Below are 23098 nucleotides of genomic sequence, written 5' to 3'. Positions count from 1 at the left end.
AGGTGCTTTCACTTCATCAGTGGCTGCTGAATACTCAGTTTTCGTACGCTGTGTACCATCAGAAACGTATTTTGTGCTATAACATCAATTACGATCAACATTTATCCTCGATAAAAGTTATCGGAGTAGCAACTTCATTCAAAGAAACATTTATCCCATTTTTAATTGTGTATCAATGTTAATAAACGTAAATTTTATCTAACTTTCATAAGTTACCAGTGATGTGTGGTACGTATGTCGTAGAAAATCAGTGTTTGTGTAGCGCTTGTTGTAAGCAACATGTCGTATCCCATTGTCTGCATTTACCGTAAACTAACGGTAACTGTCATTTGGTTTTCGACTACAACCTCTAATAATTTCAAGAGATTAGTAGCGTTTATAGCAGGTGCTACCTGAGTAGCAGCCTCTGATGTGTACCACACGCCTGACCCATTTGGTGTGTCCCTAGAGTACTTAACCCTAGCATGCAAGTCCAAGATATTTCAGCCTGCTTTGTCACAGACCCTTCGAACTCTGAGTCAGTCGTTCCATTCGATTCAGAACGGGAAGTGCATGATCACTTTTACACTGCTGCAAATTGAGAGTCTCACTGAAATTAGATGAGCTTTCTGAAGGTTCTCTGCCAGTTGAATGATTCAATCGTGGCCGCAGAGCACAGGCGGCAGCCAGTAGCACCCCACTCCCTCAGAAGATGACTGAATGGCCTTTTCAGCAGGCTGAATAAGGCTGCCAGCCATACACACTGAGTACACTTAGTGTTCCCTCCAATCTCTCTCTTTTCGCCATTTCCCTAAGGAATACCTTTACTCGCCGTCCATTTGAACTTCCTACTGTTAATAGATCCTACCCTTTTGCGTTTGCCTGTTCTTGACACAGAACATACCATCAGCTGAAGTGAGTCTGAGTGACTCAGTTTCGGTTTCAGTGGAAGACAGCACCTCAGATTCGTTGGTTAGGGTGATGAGTACCACGTGCTGAGTCATCCCTGGTCCCCGCCACCCCTGTACAGGAAGCCTAGTCCTGCCACTGACATGTCGCTCCCACCAAAGTGGATGAGTGGTGACAGATCATGTACTTCCTGTACAAGCTGCTGACAGCCAAGTGGATCAGCGGGGACAGGTCATGTACTCCCTGTAGAAGCGACAGCAGGACATGGTAGTAAATCAGGTATTTGTGGCATATCTGATACATGACTGCTGGTAACTCTCCAGGAACACCCATATACAGTAGCTTCCAGGCGACTGATCTTATAAACGTCAGCTAACTCTTCCCACGTTCGAGGACCGTGTTCACAGTAGGGCTGCAGTGTGTTGTGGATGGCGTAATGTTCTACAGAACAGTAAACAGGTACAATTGAAGTAAGCCTGCAGATTCTTTTTTATGCTCTGAAGCAGTTAAGCTCCAAGTATAGCTAGTCACTGTTAAGATATGAAGCAGTCCGTAGGCAAATCGATGTTTCCAATATACCTGCTGTAGCACCTTCTATAAACGCTACTAATCTCTTGAAATTATTAGAGGTTGTAGTCGAAAACCAAATGAAAGTTATCGTTAGTTTACGGTAAATGCAGACAATGGGATACGACATGTTGCTTACAACAAGCGCTACACAAACACTGATTTTCTACGACATACGTACCACACATCACTGGTAACTTATGAAAATTAGATAAAATTTACGTTTATTAACATTGATACACAATTAAACATGGGATAAATGTTTCTTTGAATGAAGTTGCTACTCCGATAATTTTTATCGAGGATAAATGTTGATCGCAATTGATGTTATAGCACAAAATACGTTTCTGATGGTACACAGCGTACGAAAACTGAGTATATTGTAGGATTTTAATACAGTTAACACTAAAAATGTGTAAAATTTATGTGAAGTCTTAGGACGTGACTCTTAGAGGAGAATTTATCTGTCATATCTGATTTTACTTTGACGTGAAGCAAATAGAGGAAGTCGGTTTGTAAACGAAATTATGAGTAAATAGGAATGGGAACTGTTGGATTCTCCATTTAGTTGGTTTCGTGTCACATTTTGCAGTTGCCTGTCAAAGATGAACTCTGCAACATCAGAATGTCTCTCTCAAAAAAAAAAAAAAAAAAAAAAAAAGTTACACTGTGGGACATAGCACAGCTAAAGGTGCGTTGCTAAACCTTTGTGAAAATTCTGCCAATACGTTCCACAGACAGACTACTTTTGTCACTGTAAGGGTCTATGGAATACACAAGGTGATTTTTTTCTACCATGTACAATCTCTAGTGGTTGATCAATTTGAGGATAAGGAACAAAAAAAGTCGAATGACGTCCGGAAATGCATGGGGTCCCTATGCCAGAGACCATTTATTCAGTCATTCTTTGTTACAGAAGCTGCAGTGTAATACCATGCAGCTACAGTTAAAGTATGCATGATATCCTCCTAGAGGGTGATACTGTTTCTCGCACATCATGACCTAGGATGCAGGAAGTCATGAAGGACGTACCCGAAATGATCAGACACTAGAGTTGGAAGAAAATGTAATCAGCACTGTGGAAGGCGGCCGCCATCTCAGTACCAGGCTGTTGACCCACCACTACAGGGTAAGCCAGACGACCGTGTGAAACGTTCTCCATGACAACTGGTACTACCCTTATCAGTTACAGTGCGTGCAGGACTTACTGACGACAGACTTTCCACATCGGGACAAGTTTTGTCAATGGTTTCTTCACCAGGTAACCACGATTCCGGGATCTGTGTCATTCATCCTATTCACAGATGGCGCAACATTTACGTGGAATGGTGTCTTCAACTCTCATAACAGCCATCTGTGGGATGGTATGCAGAACGGCCATAACAGCGAATCATCTGCATCGGTGCAGCCGGAATGTGTGGGTCGGGATAACTGGCGGCCATATTTTGGGACCAGTCTTCCTTCCACGTCGCCTAATAGGCCGGAACCATCGGCATTACTGGCGGGCGTCTTGCTGGAAGAAGTGCTACTCATGACTCTAATGGTTATGTGGCTGCTACATGATGGGGCTCCAGTCCACTTTGCCGATAACGTTCGGACGCATCTCAATCGTGTCTTCCCTGGTTGATGGATTGGAGAAGGTTGTCCATTTGCATGGCCTGTTTGTTCACAGCATCTCGACTGGTGCGGTTTCTGGTTATGAGGCCACCTCAGAAGTATCGTGTGAGCAGAGCGCATTCCAGATGAGGAGACACTGGAGCAGCGTATTCATCCTGCCTATGACGCTGTTTGTATGCAGCCTGGCCGGTGCGAGCGTGTGACACAGAGCACGCTACGGCGCGTATACACGCATGTATTGACGCACATGGAAAGCATTTTCAGTACATACCGTAACTGTAGCTGCGTGGTACAGCGACTGTTAGACTGCAGTCTTCGTAACAGTGTATGATTGAATAAGTGGTCTCTAGCGTGGAAATCATTCATTTCCGGACGTAAGTTCGTTAGACTTTTGTTGTTCCGCATGCTGTCATCGATCAATCCCTAGAGTTTGTACACGGTGGTAAAAACACCCTGCCGGCCGGAGTGGCCGTGCGGTTCTAGGCGCTACAGTATGGAACCGAGCGACCGCTACGGTCGCAGGTTCGAATCCTGCGTCGGGCATGGATGTGCGTGATGTCCTTAGGTTAGTTAGGTTTAATTAGTTCTAAGTTCTAGGTGACTGATAACCTCAGAAGTTAAGTCGCATAGTGCTCAGAGCCATTTGAACCATTTGAAAAACACCCTGTATACGCAACATGATGACCAAATGGCATTCCAACTGGAGCTTTCTACAATACCAAAGGCAGTGATACACTGATACCCAACGATGTTACGTAGTTCCCTCGCAGTATTCTTATGACTGCCCTGTGGGCCAAAGCAGTTACCCCAACAAGTTCCCGCCTGTGTGTACCACGGGTGCGTCTCGCCCGACTCTGCCAGTTATGCTACATGCATAACAATAACGTCTGACGTACATATAGCCTATCATGCAGGAGCAACGAACAGTACTGAATACAAGTTTGTGTGACCCTTGGACGAGAGAGATTTCTGAACAAATGAGGTATAATTATTTTATATCATCTCTCGCTGTTCTAAAAATAGAACCTCGATATATTCAAGTAGGCTACTAGTCTAGTGTGTTTGAATAAGAAAAGCAGGCAACAGGTGGCTCAGGCAGCTGAAGGGAAGCTTTCACACGCTCGCATTCACACGGCGCTGGCGGGGACGTCTCAAACCAGAGATAAGACTACCGTGATTAAATAAACTAGTGAAAGGTCTCTGCTGGATTCATTTTATGTTAATTTCTTAAATCTGTTGTCATTTACGGCATAAATTCCTCTTCTAAATTTACTGTGGCGTTTCTGACTATCTGGGAGGAGACTGAGCAGTGAAACGTGTTACTTTTACACATAAACAAGAACCATCTGTCACACTACTACACTTTAAAACACAGTTTATATGTAATTCATGTCACACAGTCTCATACGGAACCTACATCCGCTTTCTTTTATATACTGTATATGATAAGATACTGTCATCCCCCTTCCCTTCTGTGTGAGAGGATGAATGAGCAAATGTATTTCTAGTTGCATGCTTGAGGGTAGCAGACAAGCCTGTCTGCTAGAGAACAGTAGGACCAACGTCGCAACAGGTAGCTACGCTTTCTAAAAGCAAAGAGGTTTCTATCCCTAGTATGGTCCTGTCCGTCCCTTGCCATGTTGGTATAGGAAGCTGCCTCTCTGGCCACTTCCGTTTGTATTTGTGAGCCACCCTCAGGAAGGAACCAGGTCAGTCTGTCCGCGGCGAGCGTCTGAAGTGGTAAGATCTCCGGCTAAGCGCGTGTCTGCTAAGTCCGTAGGACAATGGATTTCTTAAGTTCAGCCTAACTGAAAATTTAATAACCTTTATTTCAGGTTTAGCTCTAATATATCTAATGTTATCTTAAATTGCAGCGCAGTGTAATTCGAGTGTGGAGTTCAGAATATATTCCGGTAGTTGCTTTGTCACTACTTTGTGAGCAAAGTGGAACCACGTGTTGATCAGTAACTCTAACTAGCATCATCAATCTTCATTGCGAATGTGCGTGAGATTATAACATCTCGTCTTGACAATATTTTTCAATATAGCAACTTTTCTTTATGTTCAACCCACAAAATAAAGCAACAACATTACAGATGACCAGCTGAGATGGGCTTGTTTCCTCCGTGGATTAAATCCTGTTAATGTGAAAGAAGAAGATCTGATAGAATGGATAAATAACTGGATTGTAGTCTCAAAGCACATGGATGAAAACAGTTTGTCACTTTTGCTACATTGCCCTATTCTGCTGGCATACAATCAGTCCGGTAACTGGGCACTTATATATTAAGTCTCATTTGAAATTTGGCTCTGTACCCTCTCATAAATTTACTACGTAAATTACAGGCATTTCTTCAAATTTCCACCTTCTAATAACTGAATGCTGAGACAGAGCATAGGCAAGGTAACTGATGCCATCTGGGATTTATTGCAATGATCACTCTAACACTAATCATTTTATGGAAAAGCTTGAACCATCTGTGTTTATTTTTTCATCATACTGTATTATCGGACTTAGTAAAGAATTTTGATATTTAAAAAAAAAAAATAGAAAAAAACATGTCTAATGTTGTTGCTTTATTTTGTGGTGTAAGCGGAACTGATATCCAATAAATGCGGGTTAAAAGCTGTGAACTGTTTGGGGAAGTTAACCTTTCATTACTGAGCAACTGTTTCTCAAGGTAACCAGTCCAGCTTACCAAATTCCCAACCAGACTAACATTAATTACAATCTTTTAATAGTCATACGACAACCGGTGATATGTATGTAAAAAAGAGAATTTAAATAAAAAGAAATAAATCAGTTTATATTTGGAAATTTATTTTAACATTGATCATTGAAATTTCAGCATATTAAACTCGATTCATAACTAAGCTGGTGCCTTATTTAGGATTGTGAAAATGTGAGATTGTAATCTTATGGAACACATCAAATACGGAGCCAAGATTGGGAGACTGCATACAACACTGCATTCATAAAAAACACACGAAGAACGTTGAAACATATGCAAGAGGAAATTAACCACAACCAACTGATTCAATTTTCACCCAAAGAAGTTACGTTCGTAGCACAATCCTGTCTGTCATGTAATTACCACACACTGGTATACTAAATTCATACTAACTCTCTGTGAAATCTTCCCGAAAAGAATAGCTGAGGGCTACTTTGATGATTACACCACATGCTTCACGTGGTCAACTTGGTTTACACAAAGAGTGTAACTCCACAATAATTTTGATAATTAAAATAAATTAGATCGAAAAGCAATTTACTAAAGAATAACCTCGAAGTGGTTACTATCGTCTTACTAATAACCTGATGGGTCAAACAATTGTATAAGCACGTGTTACTGGTCTCACAAAGTACACCCCACGTGGGTTGAACATAAAGAAAAGTTGCTATATTGAAAAATATTGTCAAGACGAGATGTTATAATCTCACGCACATTCGCAATGAAGATTGATGATGCTAGTTAGAGTTACTGATCAACACGTGGTTCCACTTTGCTCACAAAGTAGTGACAAAGCAACTACCAGAATATATTCTGAACTTCACACTCGAATTACACTGCGCTGCAATTTAAGATAACATTAGATATTTTAGAGCTAAACCTGAAATAAAGGTTATTAAATTTTCAGTTAGGCTGAACTTAAGAAATCCATTGTCCTACGGACTTAGCAGACACGTGATTAGCCGGAGATCTTACCACTTCAGACGTTCGCCATGGACAGACTGACCTGGTCCCTTCCTGAGGGTGGCTCACAAATACAAACGGAAGTGGCCAGAGGGGCAGCTTCTTATACCAACATGACAAGGGACGGACAGGACCATACTAAGGATAGAACCCTCTTTGCTTTTAGAAAGCGTAGCTACCTGTTGCGACGTTGGTCCTACTGTTCTCTAGCAGACAGGCTTGTCTGCTACCCTCAAGCATGCAACTAGAAATACATTTGCTCATTCATCCTCTCACACAGAAGGGAAGGGGGATGACAGTATCTTATCATATACAGTATATAAAAGAAAGCGGATGTAGGTTCCATATGAGACTGTGTGACATGAATTACATATAAACTGTGTTTTAAAGTGTACTAGTGTGACAGATCGCTCTTGTTTATGTGTAAAAGTAACACGTTTCACTGCTCAGTCTCCTCCCAGATAGTCAGAAACGCCACAGTAAATTTAGAAGAGGAATTTGTGCCGTAAATGACAACAGATTTAAGAAATTAACATAAAAGGAATCCAGCAGAGACCTTTCGCTAGTACCAAAAGAACCACTTGGACCATGAGGTGTTTTTAGTAGTAATGGATGAAACACTTACGTGAGTTGTCGGCTGTTAATCTATGTACGGTGACTTCTGTATACGATTCCGGAAAATAAATTCGTAAAAATCTCAGTGCAAAACTTAAACATTTACTTCATTACTTCACAAAAAATTGCTGTACATTATCATACCCAGCCTCATAGGAATCGAAAAAAAATAATTTTTACCTGTAACGGAAACTGGGCGAGTGTAGCCACTACACATGACCACCGCCACAAAAATGCGGATGAAGCAACTAGCGTTTCTGCGGAACATCATGGAAGGTCGCAGATGTCGAGCCAAGTAAAAATCTTTTCCCTCAAAGTAACTTTACCGAACTTGCCGTCTGATGAAGAACCTGAAATTTTACAAACAAGTGGAATCACAAAACACAATTCTTTGCAACTACCTGTATAGTAAATAAAGAAGCGTAAATTAATATGAATTACACCATTTTACAAGATGAATATCATTCCGTTGACCCGAATATACAGTGTGATTCACGAAGGTATGCAAATATTTCAATATGTTATTCTACAAGTAAAACTAAAGAAAAAAGTTCGTGTAAAGACAGGTCTGCAAATGTTCAACTACGGAGTTACGGCTAATAAAATATTTTGCCTGAAATGATCCAACTTCGGTAATATGTAGCCATCGCAAAACTGTACGAGGTTACAGTAAAGCACGATTTCCATTTAATCTGTTGTTATTCATCTGGTGAAACTAAGAAGAGTTGCTCCAGGCGTGTATCTGCAGTAGTTTTTCAGAACATCCAGTGAAGCAAAGAAGTAACTTCGTAAAATTTTTAATTTATTACTTGGCCCAATTTGTTTTTTAAATTCGAGGCGACTGCACAAAGATTTCAGCAGAAGTTGTAGAGAATTTAATTTTGAAATAATGATGCTAATAACTTTAACTGAAACTGTATGAATTTGTCAGATAATCTGCTTTTATTAATACCATATTACACGTGAATTCATGTTACAGCGGATAAAACAAAGCTCAGTGTTAAGGAAGTTGTACAGTGGGCATACAGTTTCACAATACATTCACAATAAATGTTCAAAAACGTGTCCACTGACTTCAATGAATTTAGCTACACATGTATGAACTGATTTTGTTGCTCGTTTCAGTTCCACAGAGTTGTTCTTAATTTTGCCTATTGCATTCACAACGCTAACAAGTAATGCCTCACGTGTATTGACTTTGTCCTCATAAACTATGTCTTTCACCCATCTGCATACAAAAAAATGCATTGGTGTTAAATCGGGCGTGTAGCACCTCGACCAATCCATTTATGGCGAAAATGTTCATTTAAATGTGTAGTGATGGGTTGGCGAAATGTGGAGGCGCGCCGTCACGTTGGAAACACATTTGAAATCGCGTAGCAAGTGGAACATCTTCGAGCAAGCGGGGTTTTCTTCTTGAAGGAATAGTAAGTACGTCTCGTCAGTTAGACGTGCTGGGATAATATTTTATTAGCTTCATCATATCAATGACGACGAAGTAAATGGAAAACATGCTTTACTTTAACCTCGTACAGTTTTGCGATGGCTTCGTATTAGTGAAGTTGCTAAATTTCAGGCAAAATCCTTTATTAGCCAGAACTTCGTAACTAAACATTTGCGGACCGATGTTTATATGAACTTTTTCTTTAGTTTTACTTGTAGGATAACATACTAAAATATTTGAGTATGTTCAGGAACCGCCATGTATACTGGCTGATCAGCTCCACTGTTTAAGACAAATACTGTCGAAACAATTTAAGAGATGTTTCAATTTAAGAGATCGTTATAATGTTTGGACCCTATTAATTGCGAGAAACTGCTGTATGAGCGACGTATAGTCCGTTGTGATACTCATATTAATTACAGGAGACAGGGATCAACTTGGCTTTTTCAAGTGAAACCATAGTGTATGTCTATACGTGGTGATCTGGTACGCAGAGGGAGAGAAGGACGGGGCTGTGTCTCGCCTACAGCAGTGGCGTTAGCCAGCTAGACTAACCTCAGGCGGCTAGAGACACGCCAGCGTGTGCTACCAAGTGTGGTGCTGGCGGGAACTGTGCTCCAAGAAACATAGGGTGAATAAAAATGCGTCATCCGATTTCAAAACTATCGTGACTGTTACGTTATTTGACGTATGTGTATGAACAACTTACTTGTGGAAAGAGCAGGCCCGAGTTTTAGACCATTTCAGCCAGTCAGCAGCAGTGTGCGCCCGTTTCAGTTCCAGTAAAAATGGTGTCGGGACAACTGAAAGCGCTTTGTGTTCAAAGTTTTGCGCACTGCGGGTCAATAATAACCGTTCAGCGCGATATTCGTGTGGAACATCCTATAGCACAGATCGTTAGACAATGGGATGAACAATTCCAAGAAACAGGTTGTGTGCGTAAAGGCAAATCGCCGGGCCGTCTCCGAGTGTCTGACGAAGATGTCGAGCGCATCCGCCATAGTTTAACAAGGAGTCCGCAGCAATCCGTTGGCCGCACAGCACGACAGCTCAACATGTCCCCGATGTCCGTCCTGGCGTTTGTTGCGTAGACGTTTACACACGAAACCGTACAAAATTCTGCTACGGCAAGCTTTTCGTGAAGGTAACAAACGACAACGTGTGGAGTTCTGTAATTTCGTTCCCGGAAAGACGGAGGGTGACAGTTCTCTTCCACACTTAGAGCTTAGTGACGAGGCAAAATTCCATTTAAATTGACAATTTGGATATGATCTATGAGGACGTGCGTGCGAGTGCGCGGAATAATTACAATAATGGCCCACACGCTTCGCAACAGCACGTAGCAAACTGTGTCAACGGAATGTCGTACCAGCATAACAGCGGACAACCAAACGCTCAGCGTTACAGCAGTCATCATAATTTCAACCGCCGCAATGGAAAACTACATAGCAAATATCCAAACCAGAATAGATACAACCTGATTTATCAAAACACACAGCGACAATACGGTAACTCACCAAAAAATCACAACTGTAATTACAAGCATCCGAACTACTGGAAATGTAATGGAAAGCGTCACAAGGGAAAGAAATGGAACAATAATATCGGGCCACAACAGTATAGTCAGCCAAGTCACTTCACTCTCTCACATCAAAAGAATTCTTTGCAGCCTCAAAACGCGACACTTCCTCGCCAACTCAACCGACAGTTCAGGAACAATAATCAGGACAATCCGTCGCATGCTTTTCTTAACACCGCCAGTCACAATAGCCAAGGAAACCCGACAATTTTTTTACATGGAGGCGAACCAAGCATCAAACGCAATGTCATATGACACGCAATTAAGTGATGCACATTTCGTATGGTATACGAACGCCAGTTTTGAGCCTACTACTCAAAAAAATTAACTGTCATTTCAACTCCACCTATGTCGGAAAACTAGTAGCAGCTTCTTTATGCCTCCACAGGGAAGCTGCGGAACAAAATTACAACACCCTGAAGTAAAATTAGACGACAAGTTAAGACAAGCTCTCATATCTTTAATCACTCATGCCAACCTAAGAAAAAAGGCGCATGACAAACACATTAACAAAGTCTTATCGTATCATGTAAATGAACGAGTGCTTTTAAAGACCGACTTCAAACCATTTTTTGACTTATCATAAGAATTGCAAGTGGCAGTACTTGTATGAAGGACCATTTATTATACTAAGAAAGCCGCACATTTGTTGCTATCTATTAGCTGACCCTGTGTCTGGATGCATAAAAGGATTGTTTGATTATGCAGACTTTATATATATATATATATATATATATATATATATATATATATATATATATATATATAAGTGTACATAAGAATATTGCACAGGACTAACACCCTGTCCACCTGCCTCCACAAGAGAAGTTATTTATGTGTGTGCCTGAAATGAAATAGATTTATTGTAGGAGAGCAAGATTTGCCTTAGATGTAAGTTTTAAGTTAATTGAGCCATGAGCAGCCACAGCCAAAGAGCTGAAAAACAAATAATATAGGAGGGACGTGCTAAGTGCCACCTGATACCACTAGTTTTAAGTATAACAAAGCTCTCTCCTCTTGAGTGAAATAAATTAAAATGATCATTCGGACCAGAATGATATCTCGTAAATAAAAGTTGATTAAGGTCGCATACTCTTAGGAGGGAAATGTTTTGTTATGTATAAGGAGTGTTTGATAACAATTTTTATGAGACCACCTGTGAAAAGCAGTTGATACAGACCACAGCTTAGCATATATGTGTCAAATAAATCAATAATGATCCAGGTAGCAGGAAAGAAGTGTGCAACTCAATTACTCTTATTACAATACCGAGAAAACCGTATGTGCTCATAGGAATTTTATGGCAGAGTGCAGCTGAAGTACTTACAAAAATCAATTATAAGTAAAATAATTTAGTACCAGAAGTATTTTATATATTAAAAAAAAATTTTTTTTGGGAACCCAATTTTACGATACCCAGAACAGAAGATAGCTAACAGACACTGTTCACCGCTAATGCATGGTATAAGTAATTTTAGATATGTATAGAGAAATGCTTGGAGAGCTGGATCGGACGATACTGAAACTACTGCATCGATTTAATTACGCTAACTACTTATCATGGAAAACTAGCGTGATAAGGCACAATTTATGTTACGCTCATCATTTCATACGTCATTAAAGTCTATTGTGTTTTCCTCTAATCAGTATCCTTATCTTCCTACTTTATCTAGTAGAGAAGTAAATTTTACGGACTGACAGCAAGCTTGATTCGTACAGAATGTACGTATGGATGGTCGTTGACAGAATATGCATATTCTCCGCGAACCGCGAATTCAATTAAGGTTTGTTATGTGCAACTGCACGACCGAGAACACTAAGCTTCCCAATTTCCCTAATGGAAACTTGAACATGAACTGTTCATCCCATGAGCGAAGCCATAATGACTATGTCTTCAAACAAACTACGTAATTAACAGAGAAAAAATATGAGCTGAACTTGAGAAAAGAGTAATTATTGTAAAAAGAGAATAGTAACAAGTTTTCGAACAAGGTGTATGCCCTAAACCTAAAGTACTTTGGAAGCACGAACTATGAATAAGAGACACTTTTTTTCGTCAGGCCTTGTAGTCATAGAGATTATTTTTCCTTTGTAAATAATATTTAGACATAATGTGTATACCGAATGTTAATTCGGTAGTAGGTGACTATGGATTGGGGGTAAGAAATGAAAGAGTTAGCCGCCTGGTAGAATTTTGCACAGAGCACAACTTAATCATAGCTAACACTTGGTTCAAGAATCATAAAAGAAGGTTGTATACATGGAAGAAGCCTGGATATACTGATCGGTTTCAGATAGATTATATAATGGGCAGACAGAGATTTAGGAACCAGGTTTTAAATTGTAAGACATTTCCAGGGGTAGATGTGGACTCTGACCACAATCTATTAGTCATGAACTGTAGATTAAAACTGAAGAAACTGCAAAAAGGTGGGACTTTAAGGAGATGGGACCTGGATAGAATGAAAGAACCAGAGGTTGTACAGAGTTTCAGAGAGAGCATAAGGGAACAATTGACAGGAATGGGGGAAAGAAATACAGCAGAAGAAGAATGGGTAGCTTTGAGGGACGAAGTAGTGAAGGTAGCAGAGGATCAAGTAGGTAAAAAGACGAGGGCTAGTAAAAATCCTTGGCTAACAGAAGAAATATTGAATTTAACTGATGAAAGGAGGAAATAAAAAAATGCAATAAATGAAGCAGGCAAAAAGGAATACAAACGTCTCAAAAATGAGATTGACACGAAGTGCAAAATGGCTAAGCAGACATGGCTGCAGGACAAATGTAAGGATGTAGAGGCTGATCTCTCGGGGGGGGGGGGGGGGTAAGATAGATACTGCCTACAGGAAAATTAAAGAGACCTTTGGAGGAAACAGAACCACTTGTATGAATATCAAGAGCTCAGATGGAAACCCAGTTCTAAGGATAGAAGGGAAAGCAGAAAGGTGGAAGGAGAATATAGAGGGTCTATACAAGGGCAATGTAATTGAGGGCAATATTATGGAACTGGAACAGGATGTAGATGAAGATGAAATGGGAGATAAGATACTGCGTGAAGAGTTTGCCAGAGCACTGAAAGACCAGAGTCGAAACAAGTCCCCGGGAGTTGACAACATTCCCTTAGAACTACTGACAGCCTTGGGAGAGCCAGTCTTGTCAAAACTCTACCATCTGGTGAGCAAGATATATGAGACATGAAACACCCTCAGACTTCAAGAAGAATGTAATAATTCCAATCCCCGAGAAAGCAGGTGTTGACAGATGTGAAAATTACCGAACTATCAGATTAATAAGTCACTGCTGCAAAATACTAACGCGAGTTCTTTACAGACGAATGGAAAAACTAGTAGAAGCCGACCTCGGGGAAGATCAGTTTGGAATCCGTAAAAACACTGCTGCTAGCGTTGTGAAGCCGTCAAGTTACTGTCACGTGACTATGACAAACGGACGTAACAGAGAGTACGCTGCGCTCAACAATCCAGTTTCCTTTGCACAACGATCGCGGACTCCAAATGTGTCTGAAATACTTACAATATAAAATCTGATAAAACCATGAGTTAAGCACTTATATACCTTATAAAATCACCAAGACACTAATCTGAAATGTCTCAAACTCGACTTTGACAATTGCTACCGGACTTGTAGATCAGGCCAAGTAATGACGAAAACTTGTCGACCCAAATAAAACCAGAAAAATAAATAAATACTATAACAGAATGAGACCTTACGTACATAAACATTATTGTTATCCTTACCAAATCCACTTTTCTTTTAGACTAAGTTATTAGTAAATAAGGACATTCTAATACAGATTATCTCTGTAGTTTTCATGTACGAGAACATGATTGGAAACTCGAACATGCATCAAGTGAAACAGAGACCGCCACCAAACGGCTCAACACGTTGCAGAACCAGTCTTCCAGTTCCTGATCCACGACAAATTTCCAACGCACCATCATATCCAGACAAACACTTCAACCTTCACAGTGAAACTGATGCCCTACGTTTCCTCCACTGTGAAAGTGCAATCAATTTCCCTCACTCAAGTGTAGTGCTGCCATTTATACCTGAAGTTCTACCACTCCCAGTGCAAGTCATACCCACCCAAAGCGCAGTGAAACATTTTTTTTTTTTTTTTTGCATGTCATGAAAGCCATAAATCAGTAAAGTGCTAGGAGTTTAGCGCAAGAAATCTACGTCCAGACCACGACAAAAATATTCCTATAAATGGTTCAAATGGCTCTGAGCACTATGGGACTTAACTTCTGAGGTCATCAGTCCCCTAGAACTGAGAATTACTTAAACCTAACTAACCTAAAGACATCACTCACATCCATGTCCGAGGCAGGATTCGAACCTGCGACTGTAGCGGTCGCGCGGTTCCAGACTGTAGCGCCTAGAACCGCTCCACCACCCCGGCTGGCCCTGTAAATGTCACTGTATAACAAGAATGTCAGTTCTTTGTAATATATTTTTCCAAGAGTGCACACTGCTCCCAGACTTCCTGCGAAGTCAAATTATTTATTTCTTTGTTATTTTTTAATATTTATTATGCCATGTATAATGTATCTATGTATATGTATCTTTAGCCTAATTTCATTGTCTCTTACCGAGAAATGAACATCTGTTATCCTTGTATAATACATTAGAACCAGTCCGGTTCAATAGTCATGTAATTACTCCATGAACAATTTACCATCAATTTCAGTCGTACGAATATATTTACCTGTTATTCTTTATGTCAACCACTTTGCCTAATGTCATATATGAAATCTATTGTAAAGAATTCTAGCAAGTAATACTAATTTGATTGATGAAAGCAATAATATTACAACTACGCGTGAGTCGCGATGATCCTGACGGAGTGATCGCGCCGGCCCAGGGTGGCCGAGCGGTTCTAGGCGCTACAGTGTGGAACCGCGCGACCGCTACGGTCGCAGGTTCGAATCCTGCCTCGTGCATGGATGTGTGTGATGTCCTTAGGTTAGTTAGGTTTAAGTAGTTCTGAGTTCTAGGGGACTGGTGACCTCAGAAGTTAAGTCCCATAGTGCTCAGAGCCATTTGAGACACTTTTTTTTGTTTTGTTTTTTTGGAGTCATCGCTCCTCACTCGGAAAGCAATGTAATATTAATGGATTTCAGATACTTTGCAAATGATGTATTTGTCATAAAGATGCTGAGCATCACAGCGCGAGAGTAAAGAGACGAAATATTTTTGTAACGTGCGCCTATACCAAGACGCGCGTCCAGCGTTTAAATACTCTAAATAAACACTATGACCCGCTGGGCGCAGATATTTAAAATTATTGCCGCAGCGCTTGATACAAGAATCAGCGAAACAGAAGAAAGAACAATCTATCTTTTGTTAAGAAGTATTCCAGAGACTTCATTACTCTGGTACTTTGGTCGCTGACATGTTAAGACGTACTACATAGCATTGCTACCAGTTGTATTTTTATCTTATGTAAAAATTATGTGAAACAACGGAGAAACGTCTCGGTTGCTCGGGTGAAGAAGGAACGGACTGACAAAGCAGCAATTATTGGACTGCGCCATGTACAAAATAAATATCAGCTGTAACCGATGTACTTATTCTGTACTTGTCAGTGTCTAGAAGTTTAAAGCCAATTTGTTCAAGATATATTAATATTTTACGATGGAGTAATTTTCTTCTTATCTTTTTCTTTCACTAACCAAAAATGATGTTCAAATTATATATTTGCTTTGTACAGGTTCGCTCTTTATCGCAGTGTCTCGATTGTATTTGGGAGACCACTAATGTGTTCAACTTCCGATCTGTTAATCTTTCTCTTACGAAATTCGACTAATTTGCTTTCATTTCTATTTTTATATTCACATAGGTCCCTTAGGTATTTTCATCGAAGATTCTGATAGCGTGAAGGCAATCCAGGTCAAAAGGTCAATTAACAAAACCCCTTGGAGGAATCAATCAGTACGTCTCCTGAACACAATCGAGAACCGACGCATCGGTGATCAATTGATCAATTAATAATCCTTCTCTCTTTTTAAGTCGTACTGAAAAACGGCCACACAGGATAGCTGTAAGTACGCAATCTAGTGTTAGGTTTTATTTTGCCAGTAAATATTACCAATTAATAGTGACAGCATCATTATTATTATATACTACTATTTCTTATACAGAATAAGCAAGTTCCCAACGCCAGAACAGGAAGTGAAAAATGGCTAAGCAGTGATGGCTACAGGACAAATGAGAGGATTTAGAGGTATACATTACTAGGGGTAAGATAGATACCGCCTACAGGAAAATTAAAGAGACCTTTGGAGAAAAGGTGAATCTAAATGGATATCAAAAGCTCAAATCGAAATCTATTCTAAGCAAAGAAGGCAAGGTCGAGAAGTGGCGAGACTATGTAGAGGGTCTCCACAAGGGCGATGTACTTGAGGGCATTATTACGCAAATGGAAGAGGACGTAAGTGAATATCAAATGGGAGATATGATACTGCATGAAGAACTTGACAGAGCACTGAAAAACCTACTTCGAATCAAGGCCCCTGGAGTAGACATCATGCCATTAGAACTACTGACAGCCTTGGGTGAGCCAGCCCTGACAAGACTCTACCATCTGGTGAGCAAGATGTATGAGACACGTGAAGAACCCTCAGACTTCAAAAGGAATGTAATAATTCCATTCCAATCCCAAAGAAAGCAGGTGTTGACACGTGTCAAAATAACGGAACTATCAGTTTAATATTTCACGGCTGCAAAGGACTGACACGAACTCTTTACAGACGAATAGAAAAACTGGTTAAGCCGACCTCGGGGAAAATCAGTTAGGATTCCGTAGAAATGTTGGAACACGTGAGGCAATTCTGACCCAACGATTTATCTTACACTAGGGAAAGGTAAACCTACGTTCCTAGCATTTGTAGACTTAGAGAAAGCTTTTGACAATGTTGACTGGAAGTCTCTTTCATATTCTGATGGTAGCAGTTGTCAAATACTGGGAGCGAAAGGCTATTTACAATTTTTGCAGAAACCAGTTAGCAGTTATAAGAGTTGAGGGGCATGAAAGGCAAGGAGTGGTTGGGAAAGTAGTGACAGGGTTGTAGCCGATCCCCAATGTTCCATTGAGCAAGCAGTAAAGAAAACAAAAGATAAATTTGGAGTAGGAATTAAAAACTATGGACAAGATATAAAAACTTTGACGTTTGCTGATAACATTGTAATTCTGTCTGAGTCAGCAGAGAACCTGCAAGAGCAGTTGGACTGAATGGACAGTGTCCACAAAGGATGATATAGGATGAACATCAAGTAAAGCTAAACGAGGATAATGGAATGTAGTTGAATTAAATGACGTGATGCTGAGGGAATTATAGTAGGAAATGAGACACTTAAAGTAGTAAAGGAGTTTTGCTATTTCGGGAGCAGAATAACTGATGATGGTCGAAGTAGAGCGGATATAAAATGTAGACTGGCAAAGGCAAAGAAAGCCTTTGTGAAGAAGAGAAATCTGTTAACATCAAGTATAAATTTAAGGGTCAGGAAGACTGTTCTGAAAGTATTTGTATGAAGTGTAGCCATGTATGGAAGCGAAACATGGACGATAAATAGTTTACACAAACAGAGAATAGAAGCTTTCGAAATGTGGTCCTACAGAAGAATGCTGAAGATTAGATGGGTACATCATGTAACTAATGAGGAAGTACTGAATACAATTGGGGAGAAGAGAAGTTTGTGGCACAACTTGACCAGAAGACGGGATCGGTTGGTAGGACATGTTCTGAGGCATCAAGGTATCACCAATTTAGTATTGGAGGGCAGCGTGGAGGGTAAAAATCGTAGAGGGAGACCAAGAGATGAATACACTAAGCAGATTCGGAGGATGTTAGATGCAGTAGATGCTTGGAGATGAAGAACCTTGCACGGGATAGAGTAGCACGGAGAGCAGCAACAGACCAATCTTAGTACTGATGACAACAACAACAAGACGTTTCAGTTACGACGAAGTTGTTTTAAAAGGACCAAGGTAGACCATTACCTTGGGGCGGATGTTTGGTCACCTAAGTTCCTGAATCCGAGAGAGCGTAAAAATTTGTTCCACACAGTGCTGGCGCTTGTGACAACAGGTATAATTGTTGGTCCACTATCTTAATCTCTACATTAGCACACTGTTTACTTGTGTTCTGGGTGCAAGATTAACTACTGTAGAGACTAGGCGCCTTTTAGCGTGCCCATTTGATGTGTCAAATAATAGATTGAGCCAATAGGTCGCCGGTTTGAACTGAGTGGCTTATCATGATTTTCGGTACTGATTTGTAACTTCGAACTGTCTCTCGGAGCGAGGACTGTAAATTTTAAATCATGTCAGATTTCTTGAACAATTGTGTTGGAAAACTTAATGAGTAGAAGCAGCTCTTATTTCAGATTTTGCTTGTATAGAGCGTCTCCATATTGTTCATGAAGATATTTTGGTTTTGTTGTCTATGTAACTAGTAAACCTTTTGCCATTGGTTGGTGTACTAAGAATTTATTTGACTACAAGCCTGATATACATTTAATTTCACTTATTCATTCTTTCATTTTTGACCTATTATTTCATTCTGTTTGAATTTAACTGAATGCGTCACTCGGTGTTAAGTTCGAAGCAACCGCTGTTGTTGATCTGTGAAGTGTGAGTAGTGTTGCTAGACGGCCTTAGAGTAAAAATACAGTTAAATTTTGTTAACGTTTCATAGGCTGTGGCTCATATAACATGCGAAATTCATTAATCACGGATCTCTGTAATTTTTCAAGTTATCGAGTTTGATTGATGAATTCGTATTGTATAATAGACTGTTTAATTTGGGCACCAGCAGCACCTTACCCCTCCATCCTAGCTCCCTGCCACTTGAAGTATTGCACGCAAGAGATAAACCGAATGAGGTAGCACTGTCTTAAACTGACTGGCCTTGTATTCGGGAGGGTGGATGCTCTACTCTTCATCTACTCATCTAATTTAGATTTTTGTGGTATCTCTAAATCATATCCGGTAAATGCTAGGTTAATTCCTACTATAAGGTCACAGCTAACTATTTGTCGCACTCTTGCCATTCTAGACCTATAAGCCTGCAAATGTCTCTGTATATGACTTACATTAGTTTATCGTTCCTAAATTGTAATATCAAGACGTGTCCAGTATGCTTGTAAAAAGTGATCTACTTATTAAAGACTATTACTATTACTACTACTACTACTACTAACGTCATTACAACAACAACAACAACACACAAATGCTAAGTAATCTTACATACGTGTTCAACACGTGCATGGCAGGGTGATCAGGAATTTTCTGGACATAGTGCAACACACTCATGTGGGCATATTACCGCATTCGTTCCTCAGTTTATCAACATTCAGAGGTACAGTTTTCAGTCCTACCTTGCCTTCTACCGATAATGGTCGATCTATCGTAATCGCTAAGTAGCATACCATGCAGCTATAACTGCTGTTACCAAGATCGTACCCAGTACCTGAGCTAAGGGCCAATTTCTACTAATTTTGTGGATGGGGAATGTGCGGAGAAAACAAAAGCCTGGTTAACATGTGTGATCGACGTACTATCATGCCAGTCTCTGCCATAGCAAGGCTGGTTACTTATGCAAAGTGGTAACAAACCCAAGAAAGCAGCAACAGGTTTATTTCTGGAACGTCCTTGCAGATTAAAACCGTGTGCTGGACCGAGACTCGAACTCGGACCTTTGACTTTCAAGTGCTCTACCGACTGAGCTACCTAAACACGACTCACGACCCCTCCTTACAGCTTCACTTCCGCCAGTACCCCGTCTCCTACCTTCCTACTTGCCCGCGAAAGGCAAAGGTACCGAGTTCGAGTCTCGGTTAAGCAGACAGTTTTGATTTCCCAGGAAGTTTCATATCAGCGCACACTCCGCTGTAGAGTGAGAGTTTCATTCCGGAACTCTCGCCTGCTTCAGTTGTCATTTGGATCCGACAAGTTTACATAAAAGCAACTTTCGTTCAAGAACCACTGCTAGTAGCACCAATATATAAATTGTGCTGTAAGAAGCAATTGTAAGTAGCTTTCAAAGCTAACGTTAGCCAATACGAGACTTCTTAATAAGAACTGTCGCGCTACAGGTCGCGGAAAGTAATTTAGAAAAGAGAGAAACATCTCGGTCTCACTTTAGTTTTCCCCATTTTCATAGCCGGCACTTTTCAGTGTGGACAACACTGAGAACAGGAGACAGCCAAATTGAGGGAAGTTACACGCACAGTATATACCTACCGTATGTTGATGGAAGGAGTACGTGGAGACTCACCGGACACGTCGGGCGCCGCGGCAGCCAGAGCTGTGGTGGTCGGCAGCGAGACTCGCCTCTTGTCCTGGACTGCGCTGCCGCCTCCCACGCACTCCGTCCGCAGTTTTCCGCGAGACCCCCTCCCTCCCCCACTCCTTCCCCCTTCCCCCTACGTACCGACAACGATAACTCTTGCATAGGTCTGACGTTCGAAGTACTTCTGCCATCTGATCTTAGCCGAAGCACTAAGATATCTTGCTCTTACGCAAACCCAGTGAGTGAATTCAAGTCAAGTATTGTGTCATCCGGTGGCCATACTGGCACCGTAATGGAAGATGGTGCACTCGGTCTTTCTAAAATGTTACACCGGAAATACGGTCGCTCCTTCCAATCACTGCATGAACACTGAAATTGCAGAGACTGAGATAAGCGATCGCGCAACACAGTGGCTGGAATCGCTTACTAGTAAAAAGCCCTGTGCGCCACATCAGATGCTGCTCATTCCCAGGCTCAGTCCGCTCCATTCTCACTGCGACGTACTTTGCCAGCAGGAGGTGTTCATTTCCGTTGCCTTTCTCTCTCCTTCTCCGAGATACGCACGCCGGACAGAAAATTGTTCCCTCTCAGGAGGCGCCTCGCACTTGTCGTCAACACTAAGTTCATAAATTATATGAAACAATTCGTGAGATGGTATCATATTTTAAGGGTATTTTTCTTTGCATAATTAGAGAAAAAATAGTGAAAATCGAGGTAAATTGTTCCAACGCCTGCAGACATTTTAATTTTCATTATTTTCACTTGCGTTGAGGTTCATATTCTTAGAAATAAGTTATTAATGTAAAATCAAAACCTTTTTGAATTCATATGAAAATCGGAATGGCTGTGCTACACACACTTCACTACTCACAACCTTCAGCGGACATCACAGCATAACTTTGTTATTTTTGGCTGAAATAATTCAAAAATTCACAGAAACTATTCGAAACATGAATGAAAATTGTCAAAACTTGATTAAATTGTAATTAATTCCTTGCACCCAAAACAAAATCCCAAAAAATCTGTCAAACAACATCTTAATGTGGTTTCCCCCAATAACCCGAAGAAATGGTATCAAGGAATGGTATGAAATATAAACTCAAAACATCACCGCCATTAGTGTTGAATGCTGTAGCGGCGCAATTCGGCGAGCGTTCTGTGTGCTGTCTCTGGAGGATGCATTTCACGCTAGAGATTGTTGTGTGGTGCTTTGGGATTCTACATCCTACTCCACACATCAAAGACAATTTTGCATCAGCCCAGTTCCCATAACTCCTGAAAACAGGACTGTTCAGTGCTGTCACTAAACCCACACAAAGATGTAAACAACCATGAATGACGAGCGCCTAATAGATGGACGCGTCCGACAGCCGATCAGTTCCAGTCATTCCTCCAGGAAGGAGGTATACAGCTCGTTTTGTATGTAGTTAAACCATGCCTAGACGGCCAATACCAGGTTTCGATCGCGTGTGGATTGTTACTTTGTACCAGCAAGGGCTCTCAACAAGAGAAGTGTCCAGACATCTTGTTCGGACATGGAGGAGATACAGAGAGAGATAGGAACTGTCGATGACATGCCTCACTCAGGCCGCCGAAGAAGTGCTACTGCAGTGGATTACCGCTATTTTCGGAGTTTGGCTCGGAGGTACCCTGACAGTAGCGCCACCATGTTGAATATGCTTTTCGTGCAGCCACAGGACGTCGCGTTAGGCTGCATGATGGGCAACTTGACTCCTGATGTCCTTGGCGAGGTCCATCTTTGTAACCACGACGCCATGCAGCGCGTTTCAGATGGGCCCAACAACTAGCTGAATGGGCCGCTCTGGACTGGCATCACCTTCTCTTCCCCGATGAGTGTCGTATATGCCATTAATCAGACAACTGTAAGAGACGTGTTTGGAGGCAACCCCGTGAGAATGAACGCGATAGATACACTGTCCAGTGAGTGCAGCAAGCTGGAGGGTCACTACTGCTTTGGGGTGGCATTATGTGGGGCTGACGTACACCACTGGCGGTCATGGAAGGAGCCTTAATGGCTGTACAATACGTGAATGCCATCCTCCGACAGATAGCACAACCATATCGGCTACATACGGGTGAGGCATTCATCTTCTGAATGACTTCCTTCAGGATAACGACTTCTCTCGATTGGAGTGGTCAGCATGTTCTCCAGACCTGAGCCCTATCGAACATGCCTGGGATGGATTGAAAAGCTGTTTATAGACGACATGACCTACTAACTACTCTGAGGGATCTACGCCAAATCTCCGTTGAGGAGTGAAGCAATCTGGACCAACAGTGCCTTGATCTTGTGGATAGTATGCCAAGACAAATACAGGCATGCATCAACGCAAGAGGACGTGCTACTGCGTATTAGTAGTAC

The 23098-nt window shown here is 41.1% G+C and overlaps 1 protein-coding gene across 3 annotated transcripts in view; it reads right to left on the bottom strand.

The window, feature by feature from the left end:
* The window catches only part of LOC124741106 (BTB/POZ and MATH domain-containing protein 4-like), a 56480-nt gene extending 35719 nt beyond the window's left edge, over window positions 1–20761 (bottom strand). For 2 of the 3 annotated variants that reach the window (XM_047248642.1, XM_047248644.1), the window contains exons 1-2: window positions 20701–20761; window positions 7563–7732 (exon numbers count right to left, since the gene is read on the bottom strand). In XM_047248642.1, coding sequence (XP_047104598.1) covers window positions 7563–7653 — 91 coding nt within the window. In that variant the 5' untranslated portion in view covers window positions 7654–7732; window positions 20701–20761. Of the gene's footprint in view, window positions 1–7562; window positions 7733–20666 lie in introns of all 3 variants that reach the window. The other variant, XM_047248643.1, reaches the window with a different exon arrangement.
* Window positions 20762–23098: the final 2337 nt, after the last annotated feature.

The sequence above is a fragment of the Schistocerca piceifrons genome, unplaced genomic scaffold, assembly GCF_021461385.2.
Source record: "Schistocerca piceifrons isolate TAMUIC-IGC-003096 unplaced genomic scaffold, iqSchPice1.1 HiC_scaffold_1870, whole genome shotgun sequence".
Lineage (NCBI taxonomy): Eukaryota > Metazoa > Arthropoda > Insecta > Orthoptera > Acrididae > Schistocerca > Schistocerca piceifrons.
This window is presented reverse-complemented; position numbering and strand designations above follow the sequence as displayed.